The sequence below is a fragment of the Ceratosolen solmsi genome, unplaced genomic scaffold (genome assembly GCF_000503995.2).
Source record: "Ceratosolen solmsi marchali unplaced genomic scaffold, CerSol_1.0 scaffold1, whole genome shotgun sequence".
In the NCBI taxonomy this organism is placed as follows: Eukaryota; Metazoa; Arthropoda; class Insecta; order Hymenoptera; family Agaonidae; genus Ceratosolen; species Ceratosolen solmsi.
The window spans coordinates 8,718,312-8,732,978 of record NW_011948415.1 but is presented as its reverse complement, the minus strand read 5'-3'; the positions used below and the strand labels follow the sequence as shown (position 1 = coordinate 8,732,978).

Here is a 14,667-nt window from a genome sequence, read left to right as displayed (position 1 = left end):
GTCGTGTTTTTCGCTGAATGCCGAAGCAGGTGCCTCGAAGCTTGGCGACTTCGAAAATTTTACTGACCCGCATCCGTATGCTCGACAATCGAGGTGTTTGACACGGGCATGCGCGCGAGAGCGCGCACCAACCCCCGCACGCACGCACGCACCTATGCATTTACGTAGGAATAGATGTTGGGCATACACATGCATGCCGAGTCGATCATTCGTGCGTTCGCGATCTCGGGAATACATAATAACAGCCAATGCTCTCATCGCGTGAGAAGAGGGGATTATAAATAGACGGGGATTAAGTGTAAACAACAACTCGAATAGTTCGAGAGGCGATAATGTTAAGAAATCTGAATTTTTCTCAACTCTGACTTCGCGCTGCTGCTGTTGCTGTTTCTCGCTCGTTGCTGACCAGCGCGCTGTTAGTGTTGGTCTTACCGAGGCTCGTAGGTAGTGGTTTGATGGGGGAGCGGGAGAGGCGCTGCTGGTGAAGGAGGCGAGGTCGTTTATAATATCTTACCGTTTGAAATGCTCTCTTATTCTATCCTCGCGGATGTTTTCCGGCAGATTTCCAACCCACAGGTGACGTGTCTCTCTAACCATTTTGCTCCGAACTCTTCATTTGGGATCGGATGTTGTGCTATCGTTTGGGCGGCACTGTACGACACACAACTCACGATTCCCTAAGCAATATATTCTCGGCACTGGCACGATTAATAACGACGAGAAGAATAAACGAGAGTCGCGACTCTTCCTTAAACTCTTCCTCGCTTTCGTATATCTTTATACATCAACACTCGCGCACACGCCCGCACTTTGACAGATGCTCATGCTCTTTCAAATACATATATTGATACATGATTTCACCGCGATACGAGGATACGGTGGGGAAGCCAATAACCGATGAATAACCGAACGTAAAGGCACAAACGCATGAAACGAGCGGCGAACGACCGAATAAACTAAACGTAAAGAGCACACAGGTACGTGCGGAACCACTGCACGTTATTATCTTCCACGTCGGTTCCCTCGCAAACTCCCCCCACACACAACTGAATTTCCTCCTTCTTCTCTCTTTTATTCTCTAACTAACTAACTCGCTCTCTCTCTCTCTCTCTCTGGCACGCGCTTTCTTGCTTGCTTTCTTTCTTTCCTTCTTTCTTTCTCTCGCTCTCTATCTCCCGCTCCTTCCCTCTCTTTATCGCTCTCGCTCTCTCACGCGCCCTATCTATCTATCTATCTATCTATCTATCTATATATATATATATATATATATATCTTTCTATATCCTTTTCTCTTTCGTTGCCGGACGAAAGCACGCAATACACCAAGAAGAGTTCCTGCACTCTGTGAAAACGGGATTAACACTCCGTGCCGTGGCCGCGAGTGCGGAATTGTTATGCCGCGGTGGGCGAACGGATACCCGTAGGAAGCACTGGCGTACGACCCGGAAGCCGCGTGAGCCTTGGCACGCGCACACACACTCTAGGGACGGGCCACGATTCGACTGGGCGCTGGCGCCGATGTGAAGAACGTAGCGGACCAACTGGACGACGACGTGGACGACGAGGCCAAAGTCGGCGGTGGCGGCGGCGACGACGACGGCGGCACCAGCGGGTTCTCGTATCTGCAAAGTGGCCGCCGTTTTCGAGTTGCCGGATACCACATCGTAGGCGGGCGCACCCGCTATTACAATCCGACCTCGCCTCGGGCACACATCATGCCGCTGCCGTATCTCCTCCCGCACCTCCTGGTGCCGCTGCTCTAGCTCTCGACGATGATGGTGCTCGCGAAGCGACTCAGAGCGCATCGGGGGCCCTGCGGGTGCGAGCCTCGGGCAGTGGCGCGAGCCGGCCCCGGCCACACCGGGCCCACATTTCCACCCCGGTTGGCCTCGCTTTTGTCCCGGCCTTCCGCGCCTCCTCCACCTCCTCCACCGCGACGGGGACGACGCTCGGTAAACGCACGCACACACAGAGAGGGACACTTAGGCTTGCTTGCGCGGTTCGGAGGAGCCCGAGCTTCGCTCCTGCTCACTGCACTACACTACTCGGAGTGACGTCACCATGGCGGGAGCGTAGCCGCGTAGCCCGTAGCCAAGCTCCCGCCGGCCAGCCCCAGCGGTCGCGCCTCCTGGTGGGGGAAGTTCAGGCTTCGACTTGGGAACGCGTCTATCGCCTCTCGGATGCCGCCCCTCGCGCGGCCACCCCACTACCGTCCCCACCGCCGCCGTCATCGCCGCCGTCGCCGCAGCAGCCGCCACCGCCGCCGCCTCCGTCGCCGCTCTCGCTGCCGCCGCAAGAACCGCCCGACCGATTGTCCCTCTCCTTCCCCGCCGCTTCGACAGAACCGACGTGCCCGTACCGCCGCCAATACCACCATCGTCTCTCGCTACGTCTTGCTGTCACATCAGGACCGTCGACGCTAGCACGGGGCGCCCTGTAACAACAAATTCGTCCGGCATTTTCAAGCGGAATTTTCGTTCCTTCCTCCCTGGTCATCTTTATTTTCAATGCTAACCAACACACGAGCTTGAATATTTACTCAAACTGCACCATCTATTCTCCCAGAGTGCAGTCGAGCCCTGTCGAAACCGCTTGAATGTCGCAGCCGAACCTCCAACAAAGCTGCTTTTAGCGTCCTTCTGTAATGATCGGGCGTCCTCTTGAGCTCGGGCACGATTGAAATTCATTAAAATTGGGCGATTATTCCAGAGCCTATTTCATACTCTGGCTCCCTCTTCACAAAGTACACCACAAAATCATGTTTCGATAGATGAAATTCTTTTTAAATTTGCCCACAGATTCTTTAGTTTTTGTTTACTGTAAAACAATAGATACTTCGAATTAAGCCCTGAGAATGCAAAGTATAAAAATATAGGAGCCCTTGACAATTTAAATACCTCGGCAAAAGCAAAATACTGCGTAAATTCTGTAATCACAGTTGCGGCCCTGCATCATCCCGAGTTGCTCTCCTTGCCCGATTACGATGTCTGTACAAACAAGAAAGACAGACATACATATACCGAGAGTGTGAGAGCGAGAGCGGGAGAGAGAGAGAGAGAGAGAGAGAACGTGAGATATTTGATTTGATTAGATTCATTTATTTATACGTACGCGATTCTTCTCCTCGTACGATTGTGTCTTACTCTCTCGGTTTCTCTCTCCTCCCTCACGATCCCACTACATCCCCTTTACCGACGTTCCTATTATTGCAAGGATACTAGTAGAATTTGTAAAACATGTAAATGTACAAATGATAATTAAAAATAACTCGTCTCTACGAGAAAATATTATTATAAACAAAATAACCGGATGCACTTTACTTTGATGTTTTAAAGTTTTGCATTGATATAGGAGATGTGGATGACGATATTAATTGATATATCGTGCTTTCAAGGGTTAAAGAAAAGGCAGATGATGTAAAATAGATGTCGAGAGACAAAAATTATAAAAGTAGATTATTAATGATGAACACGGGCTACGCTTAAAGGCTTTTTCTCCCGGGTGACCTCGTCTCTCATAATCATTCCCAATTTTTTCGTAAACACATAAAGTACACTTGAGTCATTTGATTAAAGAAACATGAATAAACATTCAAAATTTAATATTCTCGTTTGGAGATCGTGTTATTTGATTCGCATGAGACATAGAATTATCTTGAAAAAAGTTCCAGCTATCGAGCTATAAAAGCTATAAAAAATAAAATTGAATAAAGGCTCGGCAAAAATCTTGCAAATAGGAAATAGCATAGCGTCGTAGAGTGAGGGGCTGAGTAGGAGGGGGTGGGGTGGGGTTATAGCGAGAGAGAGAGAGAGAGAGAGAGAGTGAGAGAGAGCTAGAGAGGAGTAAAAATGCAAATTGAAAAATAAAGCCAATGGGCGAACTAGATGGCAAGTGAGAGAAACGATGTGAACAAAATAAACAAATTGAATGAAGCTAGAAGGAGCTCGAGGGGGCGAGTAAGATGGAAAATCGAAACTGCAGGAATAAAAGCAGAAAAAAAATATTAAAAATAAAAGGAGAAAAAGAGCGGCTCGCCGTGGTGGGATTGAGCGCGCGACGTGTTGGCATCACGGGACGAAGGGGATCGGGTGGCGGTTGGTTACGTGGCGGGAAGGGAGCCCGTGAGCCCGTGAAGGCGAATCCGCTTGGCGAGGGGCTGGTGGTGCGGGGAGATGAGGCGGCTGTGGGCGCGCGCACGCGCGCATATTATGCGCGAGCGACAGAGGGGAAGCGAGCGGTCGAGTGGATGACGGAGGGAGCGCGGATGAGCGAGTGACAAAATGAGGAAAAGGATGGAAAATGAGAATGGGAAGAGCTCTGCGTTCGTGCGGAGAAGCGAAATGCGAGGGGTCGCGGCGAAAGAGAGACAGCTGGCGAACGCTAGTAAGAAGGGGCGGGTGGGAGCAGTAACGATGGCGTGCTTGTTCTCGTGGTGGGAGCAGCCGGCGGTCGCGGCGAGTCGAAGCGGTGGAGTAGTCAGGGTGGGGGGTTGGGTTTGGTGGGGGTTTGTCGATAGTGGGGGACTGCGGCGTTCGGGGGGAGGGGGAAAATCAGGTAGGGATAACGGGTCGAACGAGCTAAAGCGAACACGAGCGAGAGCTCGAGAGCTCGGGGCCCCGACTCCCTAGCCGGCAACTGCCGAGCTTCCACGGATTTCTCTCCCCGCGCCCCTGGTCCGCCCGCCGACGTCTTGTTGCCTCACCCTCGCGCCTTTTTCCGCTGCGTGAGCCGCTCGCGCCGGCTCGGGCGCTTCGCCTCGAGGACTCGAATACCGCCGACTCAAGGAACGACTCAACTCCGTCCTTATGCGAACTCGCGCTTTGGATTCTCAAACGCACGCAAAAACATGGGTGTCGTCGTCGTGCGTGGCAGTTGCGGTGCATTCGTAATCGCTCGGATGCCGGGATGTCTCCACCCGGGACTGCGTGGGTGGTGCTCGCCACCGCCACCTTATGACCGGGAAGGGTTCATGACGATGCCCGAGGGGCCGTGATTTACCATAATCTCCCCGAATGCGTTTGGAGGGGTGAAAATGCTTGTGGCGGGGCTCCTGACGCATCTACACGTCGAAAATAAGTTTTGGCTGGCGTGGCCCACCGCTAATGCTCCACGTAGTTTCGGAGAGATTGCCGTGGCTGTGGCGGTGGCGGCGGTGGCGGCAGCAGTGGTTTCTTTACGTAAGGTAAACTGCTCTCGCGATCGGGGTGCGCCACGACGAGGAAAAGAGAAACATGGCCTTGCTGCTCTCGCCTTCGTAAAATAGGCCGCTCCCGAGCGCCGAGTAGACGCTGGTAATGAGAGTTCGCACGCTGGAGGCGATCTCGCGTCCTTGGTTGCTGTTTAACGGGCGAACAATCTTTGTGAGGGAGGCTTCGGATGGGCGACCGGCAACTATGGATTTGCGATTGCCGGTCTCTTTAAAAGTATGTTGTCACGCTTCAACTCGGCCGATCACGGATGACTGGTTAATTGAGTTTGAGGTGGGGTTAGGCGGTGGGTGTATACGGGGTGATCGACTCCATCGGGATCTCTAGGACACTGTAAAGGGTATAGATAACGAGGTCCCGAGCTGGTGAAGTACCCGAACTCGACACTGGGCTTGGCAAGAATTTAAAAGTTTTTTCGAGTCTCTCGGGCGTCCCGTGCGCTGCTCTCGATCTAAGTAGATAATAAGAGAGAGAGAGAGAGAGAGAGAGAGAGAGAGAAAAGTCCACTTTTAAACGATCGTTCATTTTGAATTTGTAGTTCAAAGTTAGTCGTGACATCTAACGTGAGGAAGGCTTAACGACGACGACCACTTTATCGACCGCACACGTGAGAGTAGTTACTACTGGTTACGAAATATTACTTATGATAGCTTCGATTTAATTTGATATAGTGTCTTTCGAGATGGGGTTAATATAAATTTTTAAGAATTCGTCAAGTTATTGTTGAGAGCATGGCGACAAAATCGGTTAATTCTAAAAATTCCGAAGAAGTTGAGGAACCGTCGATAGATTCTGTGGATCCGGAAGAGTGCAAATTAGCACGACGTTTGCGGATTCAAAGGCGCGCTGAAGCTTTGCAGAGGTGCGTGGTTCGTATAAAATGTACAAATGTATGGCAATGTTATTGAAAATGGTAAAATGTTGCAATGATACTGCTAATAATTTAGATTGGAAAACGATGATGGAGGAAGCGAAGAGAAAGAGAGTCTTACGGAAAAACAAATTTGCATCAGCGCGGAACTTTTGGAAAAATTGATTAACGAAGGGTATGAAGTGGTAAGCTGTGTTACTTGTTTTACAATCTTTATGAGAACACATATATAGATGTATGCACTCATCCCCTCCCCATCCACACCATAAAGCTCGGGATAATGAAATATGCGTTTTAATTAGATTACGAACGTCCAAGTGGCCAATGATGCGCGCGAATTAGAACGCCAGAAGCGAGAAAGTGCTCTTCAGGATCTTATTTCTAAGCACTTGAAAGAGAATAGGGAAGAAAGTGAAAGACAATGTGAAATCATTAATAAACAATGGCCACTGATTTTGGCGTTAAAAGATCCACTGGAAATTAATAATGCGATGGAATTGCAGGCGAAAAAATGTAAAGAAGTTTTAGATCTGAAAGACGCTTTTATTGCAGAACTGAAACAAGAGTTAGAACGAGCCGATAGAATTTATTTTGAAAATCAGAAACAGCAAAAAGATGATATCAAATTGTTGATGGAAAGAATTGAAAATCAGGTTAAAATAATTAGTTTATTCTGCCTATTATTTTGCTTTTTATCATACTCGCTCCTTATGATTTAAGCCGTGATTTTATCGTTTATTTAGATGCTTACGATGGAAAACGCTTACAATAGGGAATTGCAATTAATAGAGAAAGCGCTGGAGACTGAAAGGGAAACTATAGTGGAGAATTTTCAAAAAAAATGGGAGGATCTTTATCAAAAAGAGCAAGATGAAGATTACATGAGCGATGAAAAGTTGAAGGAAATTATGGAAGATTATGAAACAGAAATGGAAAAACTCATGACAGAACATGACGAGGATTATCGAGCGCAAAAGATCCTATTAAATAAAGAATGCCAACTTTTACAGCAAGAGGTGGAAAAGACAAAAGCCATGTGTTTGTTAAATGCTGAAAAGCTCTCATATAATTATACCGTAATGAAAAATCGCGAGGAAGAAAATGCCATAATAAAAAGTCAGCAGAAAAGAAAAATAAATAAGTTAGTGGGGATTTCGTAATGATTTCGCGAATGCATATAAAACCATAAATTTATCTGTTAACAGTATTAAACAGTCTTATTAATATCTCTTTTTTAGATTGCAGGTGCATCTCGATTCTCTTAAACAAAATTATAAAATCTTAGAAGCAAATACAAATATGGAAATAGAAAAATTATCGAATCAAATCATAAAGTACCGAAAAAATATTACAGAGCTTCTGGAGAAATCCAATCATTTTACGCGCATCAGTGAAAAACAGTATCTAGACATTTGGGATATGAATACTCAAACAGCAAATGAATTAGTTGATAAGGTAACTCTATTATTTTCTAATATAATTAAACGATTATATTTACGAAAATAATTTCTTTTCACATATAGATTTTAATGGCAGATAGGATTATTCACGAACGCACTTTAGGCATTTTGTGGGAGGCGCCAAAAAAGTCATTACCAAAGAAAGAAGATTTGCCGTCTTATCGTGAAGCAATGAACATCATTAAAATGCGTAACAAAAAAAAAAAAAAAAAAATTACTAATGTCAATACTAAGAATGTAATTATTAAAATGAGCGCTTTTTAGGTAAGCAAAAGGAGGTAGAATTAAATAAAATCTTTCAATATAAACGGGCAGATCAATCTTGTTCGGAAATTAAATTAGAAACACAAGTATTACATAACATTTTGAAACAAATATCAAACAGTTCTAAATATTTAATCGAACATAAACTCCAAGAAATAATATTAGACCGTTGCGAAGAAGATAAGACTATTATACAACTTGATAATATTTTTCAAGTACGTTTACTTATTCTTTCTTACTTATGCATGATTTTTATTAGTGATAATATTTCTTCTTAGGCTTTGTCAATTTCCACACCAGAAGAGATTAATATGCTATTAAACTTTTTCTTACCATATGCATATTGTTTAAAATGTTCTGAGATCCAGTCGACCAGCTCCGAAAGCTTAAGCGATATAACATATTCGATTTGCGAATGCCCGGTAGATGAAAAAGAAAAGAAGTTAATTGATACTGTCAAAGAGGTAATCGAGTCAGATATTAAGGACAACGAGGAATCAAATGAGATTAATACTATTCAGACCGATAGTTGTGGCTGTGAATCAAAAAGTGCAGAAGGTACCATTTGTAACCATTAAATAATACATAATGTGTCTCTTTAATTAATATAGTCATTATTCTTAAGAATCTGAAAGTAATACGAAAAAGGACGAGATACAATTCAAGTCAAAATTTACATGTGATAAAGGCCATGTACTTGAAATTCAGACTGCTGATGTTACACATGCAATCAAAGACATTGTAATAAAGTACAATGAAAATGAGCAAAAGAACAATATCTCTTTTGAAGATAAATTAGGCGAAAATAAAGTAACGATTTCACGAAATTTAACAGAAGAGGACGTGAAAAATTTTTGGTCACAATACCGCGATATTATTGACAAAGATAAAGAAAAATTATGGGAAACAATTTTGATGGCATTGAATAAATATCACGAGGTTTTACAAGAAGGGTATGAAATGTCTACGAAAATTGATAATTTGAAAAAACAAAATGCTGAATTAGAACGATTGTTGGAATCGCAGAAAACATGCGTTAGTTATTTAAAATTATTAACCCATGAGTATTATATTATAAATTCATATTTATTAATAATTTTAATTAATGTTTCAGCCGGAAACTGCATTACCATTTCTACCACTAAAGCCAATAAGAAATGTACCATATAAATTAAAAATGAAATAATGATATTTTCTTTTAAAAAATAACTTTATTAATCTTTTCTATAACCGTTTATTAACATCTCATTTAAAACACATTAACGAATATTTTCTGCACACGTGTGTATTATTAATTTTAATTACTTATTATAAGTAGAAATTTTTATATTTAAATTTTTCTAGCTTAGCTAAAAATGTTCACTTATTCGCTTAATATAAGTACAATACAATAATATATTGCAAAATAAGGTTAAAAATATTTAACTAAAAAATAAAAAACAATGTTTAATACATGATTTATAATGTTTTTGTGGATTGTAAGAATGAGGCTTTCTTACTGTTAATAAATTGTTGATGTGTACAATTCAATAAATTTTTGTGTATACATTCAATGTTTGTGTCAATTAAAAAAGTTTATGTTTCAGGCATATGTTGCATATCCACCTGAAATGAAATTGTTTGCTAATGGTTTTGTACTTGCATTTATCATTTTGTTACCTTTCTTCCAATATGGACTATATCGCTTCTTTTTACTACTCTTAATATTGTTCACTTTATCCGAATGCTTTTGTGATGATAAATGCTGAAAAGATAAAATTATTTTATTAAAATATACCCTCTACAGATTCGTTAAAATAAAAATACAATTTGAATTTGTATTCTTTTTTGTTTCGAAATAATAACTGATATAATTAATAAATACAAAAGAAAAATTATTTAAATTTACTTCCAATGAATTGAAAGAAATAACTCGTATTAATTGCCAATTATATTTTAGTACTATTTTCATAACACAATTTTAATTTAATCGTGAACAGAATTCTGTTAAAATCGTACCACGTTCAATTGCGAGTGAGAGTTGAAGAATTTATTGCATGAATTACATGAAAGTAAACCATTTTTCGGCATAGGTTGAGGTATACAATTTGATGGCATGTCGGATAGCTTGCTCCTTGAGATGATCTCTTTACCAGTCCAGTCACCTAAGCATCAATGTACGATCAACACTATCTATATATCACAATTGCTAAAGGCTTTATGTGATAATAAATCAGTTTGAGCACTACATCCATGCCACGACAAAAATATATATTTTGAACAAAGCGATTTGATTCAAAGTCAATTATTTAGATAATGCTTTGACGATGATAATTTAAAAGAAAAAAAAAACAACAGCAACAAAATATATCTTTATACATACCACGGTAATGCTGAATTAGCTTAAATAGGCAATAAATGTAATGATGAAAAAGAAAGCATCACGTAAATAAATAGAATAGTAGTTAGTCATGGCATCATGAAAAGCATAGATTACAGCATGCTTTGCTTTATTTTACATTTAAGAATAAATTCATCAGTAACAAAATAAATAAGATTTAACAAACATACGATTATTTCATAATATATATGAATACGTATTAAACACAAGTTTAATGTGTTAATTTATGCACAATTTTTTTGACACACTAAACATTATATGAAATTCAAAAACGCAATAAAAAAATTTACAAATTTACAATTACAATTTGTAATTAACAAATCATCAAAAAATAAATAATAAATAATAAATAATAAATCATTAGGCAATAAATAGTTTTAACCAATAACGTACAATCGATGTACAAAAACAAAAGTGAAATTGAAAAACAGATCGGTTGAGCACCAATTAAAGAATATATAAATGAAATACAAAAGTCAAGAGTAATACAAGGCATGCGAAAGTAAAAAGTATTAGGCAATAAATTAGTATAACAGCATTTTTTTTAATTAGCTTGTTTAAATGCATTGTGCGTTTATATCTAAAACTATAAGATGCTAAATTTTTAACTGTCCTATTTTTATTACCTTTCGACATTTTTTTCTTATGACGGTTTCCTGTCAAATAAGGTCAATCTGTTATTCCAATAAATGTTGAGCTTTATGTAAAAATAAACATTACTTGCCATTTAAGTGAGTTTGAAGTTGTTGAATAGAATTTAAATATACATTGCAAACATTACATTTTAAACCATTGGTTTCTTGATCTTTACTAAAAGCAACATTGGTTTCTTCCAACGTTGCAAGTATATTTTTGGACCTCATCTGTGAATATTATAAAGTTTCAATAAATATTATAAACTAAAATTTAATCGAAATAAGAGAAATTTATTAAAATACATAGTTACAATAATGTAATGAATATTTAATTACAATTTTATGGCCAACATAGGTTTGAACAAATATTAGTTTATTTTAATTATTTTATTTCATATTTTAGTTAATTCTTGATATTTTGATTGTATAATACTTTGAAATAAATGTTTATGACTATTAACATAAATGGATTAATTTTTCACTTGAATTTCTGAATGTATTTTGAATTTTCAAATTTTAATAAAGCGTATTACTTGTTTTGCGTGTCGAGCTCCTTGAAGGTGAGCATCCAGCACAATCTGACTGGTAAAGTCTAAATCGCAATCGCTACATCTTACTTGTGATCTTTTTGTAGCCAGATTTCCTATAATATTGTCAACTACGGCTTTAACTACTGGATCGTTCATTGAATGAGCTGTGCCTCCTTGAGTTGGGGCAGTCATTTTTGTCGATTTGTTGATAGATTCTAATAAAGTTTATGAAATAAATCATAAGAAAGAAATGGATTGCTATGTTTTTGTATCCGGGCATAAACGCATAATATATGAACTTGATGTGTACTCACTTTCAATGTCAATTTATAAGTTGTTTTATTCAATTGTACAAAACCAATAATGGCAGAACTGCAATCTGAAAGCAGAATAATAATACAGTTAAAATATTTTAAGTTTTAACTTTTTAGGTTTTTCTTTAACAACTACTGTTTATAAACAAAACAAACACAAATGCAGAAAAAGTGCAATTAACGAAGGATCCTAGCGGAGTTTAATCGCCGATAATTTTACAATGTAACGTGCGTTCGTTAAAAGGTTAACTTTGTAAAATTGCTTTTTCTAATTCTAAATCTTGTTCATGGACATAAAATTTTATTTAGCAAGGTACTCGCTTTTTAAATCTTCTATTCTTCTCTTCTTTAGTCTAGTATTTCTCAACTCAAACACCGTTTTAGATATAATTACGAATGTTTCATTAATTATGCAAAGCTATAAAAATCATAAGCTGAAACCTCGACATCGTTGATTCCTCTGTGCCTAAATAACTCGTAAATTGCTCAAGGCTCCGATCAGAAATAATTCGGAACTCTGTTCTTTACGCAGGAGTAGTCGGTGGTAGGAACGGATGGAACGCGGTACTGTAAATTGCCATGCAAGAATCGGTATTAGATTTTTGCAAAAAGGGACAGAGTGCCAAAAGTGAAACGGGAAACATTGCGAAACGAACCAAATTGATCGACGTTTTAATAATAAATTGGTATTGACGTAATTATAACCTTGCAGGATTTATTCGATTAATTAAAAAATTTCATTTATTTTATATGCGCTAGCCAACCATGCAATCGACAGGAAAATATTAAGGATCTATAAACAATCTCTAAATAATTCAAATAATTATTATTATTAAAATTATAATAGAAAATAATAATAATAATAATAATAATAATAATAATAATAATAATAATAATAATAATAACAACAACAACAACAACAACAACAACAACTACTACTACTACTACTACTAATACTACTACTACTACAATAATAACAATAACAATAATAATAAAAATAAAAGCATATGCAATGTAATGTATATTTTTATATGGAAAAATATCGATTATAATTATGTATTGGATATTAGTATTAATTTAGGGAATCCAAATTCGTCATCGCATTCATGCTTGAAATGCAAAACTGAACACAATCAATCATGTTGTATGCAACCAATGTTCAAATCATGTACAAAAAAATAACATTAAGGCAGAGGCAGGGGGGGGGGGAAGAATTGACTTGTATAAATGTACTTGTATAAATAAAAAATGGAATTTTTAATTACGTCATAAGGTACGATATCGTAAGATTTATTTACGCACACAATAATCATTCGTAAATACGTATAGAGGTGTTTATAAGTGGGCACGTGTGTCATGATTGATAGTAGTTGAAAATAATTTGAAATTTGGAATTGCAATATAATATTGGCGTGCCATTCGAAGTTCCGGGTGCGCCGTAAGAGCGTAATGTAGTAATTAAACTCGGCAGGATTAGTTTCTATAGGACACCGAAGGAGAATCATAAAAAAGAGCGCCGAGGCGAATAAAAGAGAAATGTAAAAGAACAATAGGAGGACGAAGGACTCGAAACGTTTTTTTCTTCTTTTTTTTCTATAGAGAGACGGAGAAAGTGAGTGTTCCGGAAGAGTAGCTCTCTTGCTGTTAAAAAATCGTTTTTAATTGCAGCGATGCCAAACAATCGATTTCTCAAGTTGAGAGTTAGAGGAAGGAGAGAGAAAAGGAGCGAAGACGAAGAAGGAGAAAAATAAGATGAAAAAGAAGAGAATTCAGAGGAAGAGGAATAAATGGAAAAAGTGGAAGAAGAGGAACAGGAATAAACGGAAAAAGTGGAAGAAGAGGAAGATGAAGAAGAAGAAGAAGAAGAAGAAGAAGAAGAAGAAGAGAAGATGAAGATGAAGATGTGGTAGTCGGTCAACGCGTAGTCGCGGTTGTGGCCAAGCTAACGTTGGTGTTGGTAGTGGTGGTGGAGGTGGAGGTGGTCGTGGTGGTGTTGGTGGTGCTGGTGGTAGTGGTAACGGCGGCGCCGACGTTGGTGGCGTTGGGGGCGTTGGAGGCAGCGACGGCGGTGGTGGCGGCGGCGGCAGTGTCAGTACCAGCCGAGTAGAAGCTCGCGTAGACGTTTGAGAAGGGGCCAATCGGCGCGCCGTCTCGTCGGCATCATCGCCTCTCGCTGCGGCGGCCAATTAAAATCGGGCACCCGCGCCGCCGACGGTGAGCGCGCGCCGCGCTGGCCGCATCTCCCCTACAGAGGTCTCGCGCTGCGCCGTCTGCCCGAGCGATATAGCAGCAGCCATCTTATATTTTGCCTTGGAGAAAAACAGAGTCAACAGAGGCTTTTTTCGCTCGGACGAAATGGCCCGTCGCCTTGGCGCGTGAGCGTGGAAGCCCCCGTGGCGTCGGCAGTCCTGCGCCCCATATGAGGCACCTGTTTTACCCCGAGCCTGGACCACTACATTAGCAAAGGTTAGTCTGTCGCAGCGCCAGTGAGCGCCCCCGAGCATCCCCAGCGCCCCGTTTTCCTTCGTCTTGGTCGTCCTCAGGGTCGAGCGCGCCGCCCCCAAATGCTCGTGTGCCCGTCACCTTTACCCTCGACTGTTACCATCGCTGTCGTACGTGCCGTTTGCCTTCCCATACTCCCCGCCAACCTCGTCCTTTTATTCCTACTGTTTCTCTTCCTCCTTCTCTTCGTCAACCTCATCGTCGACATTGTCGCCGTGATTGTTATTATCCTTGTCGTCGTTATCGTCTCGTAGTCGGTAATGTCGCCTTGGCCGTCGTAGCCACCGTTGCCGTAAACTTTTCTCCCTGTCGCTGTAGTCCTTGTCGTCGATGCCGTCGTTGTCACCGTCTTTGTCATCGTTCTTGTCGTACTTGTTGACGTTCATGCCCTCCCTGTTGTCCTTGACATTAACGACCTTGTCGTCGTCGTCGTCGTCGTCGTCGTCATCGTCGTCGTCGTCGTCGTCGACGTCGTCGTCGTCTTCGTCGCTGTCGCTCCCCCCCC

At 40.8% G+C, this 14,667-nt stretch overlaps 3 protein-coding genes across 5 annotated transcripts in view; 2 read left to right on the top strand and 1 right to left on the bottom strand.

Annotated features, from left to right (window-relative positions):
• The first annotated feature begins 5,834 nt into the window (after positions 1–5,834).
• On the top strand, positions 5,835–9,075 carry LOC105359041 (dynein regulatory complex protein 1). Its single transcript, XM_011495516.1, has 10 exons — positions 5,835–6,068; positions 6,154–6,262; positions 6,380–6,730; positions 6,821–7,218; positions 7,316–7,532; positions 7,601–7,727; positions 7,802–8,016; positions 8,080–8,359; positions 8,427–8,836; positions 8,916–9,075. The coding sequence occupies exons 1-10, from the start codon at positions 5,938–5,940 to the stop codon at positions 8,985–8,987; spliced, it is 2,310 nt and encodes a 769-aa protein (XP_011493818.1). The 5' UTR covers positions 5,835–5,937; the 3' UTR covers positions 8,988–9,075.
• Positions 9,076–9,242: 167 nt separating this feature from the next.
• Positions 9,243–12,207, bottom strand: LOC105368725 (zinc finger protein 346). 3 transcript variants are annotated; one of them, XM_011507808.1, is made up of 8 exons: positions 11,817–12,207; positions 11,661–11,725; positions 11,350–11,561; positions 10,906–11,044; positions 10,808–10,837; positions 9,800–9,945; positions 9,461–9,545; positions 9,243–9,406 (listed from the first exon to the last, which is right to left on the bottom strand). In XM_011507808.1, exons 3-8 carry the CDS (start codon positions 11,536–11,538, stop codon positions 9,384–9,386), a joined length of 612 nt encoding a protein of 203 aa, XP_011506110.1. In that variant the 5' UTR covers positions 11,539–11,561; positions 11,661–11,725; positions 11,817–12,207; the 3' UTR covers positions 9,243–9,383. The 3 variants fall into 3 exon arrangements, with proteins under 3 accessions (XP_011506110.1, XP_011506108.1, XP_011506109.1); XM_011507806.1 differs by having other exon boundaries at positions 9,243–9,545; XM_011507807.1 differs by having other exon boundaries at positions 9,243–9,545; positions 12,102–12,207.
• A 1,836-nt stretch (positions 12,208–14,043) lies between these two features.
• The window catches only part of LOC105368724 (zinc finger protein 32), a 2,301-nt gene continuing 1,677 nt past the window's right edge, over positions 14,044–14,667 (top strand). The window contains exon 1 of the mRNA XM_011507805.1: positions 14,044–14,126. The gene's annotated coding sequence lies outside the window, so the exon portion shown is untranslated. The remainder of the gene's footprint in view (positions 14,127–14,667) is intronic.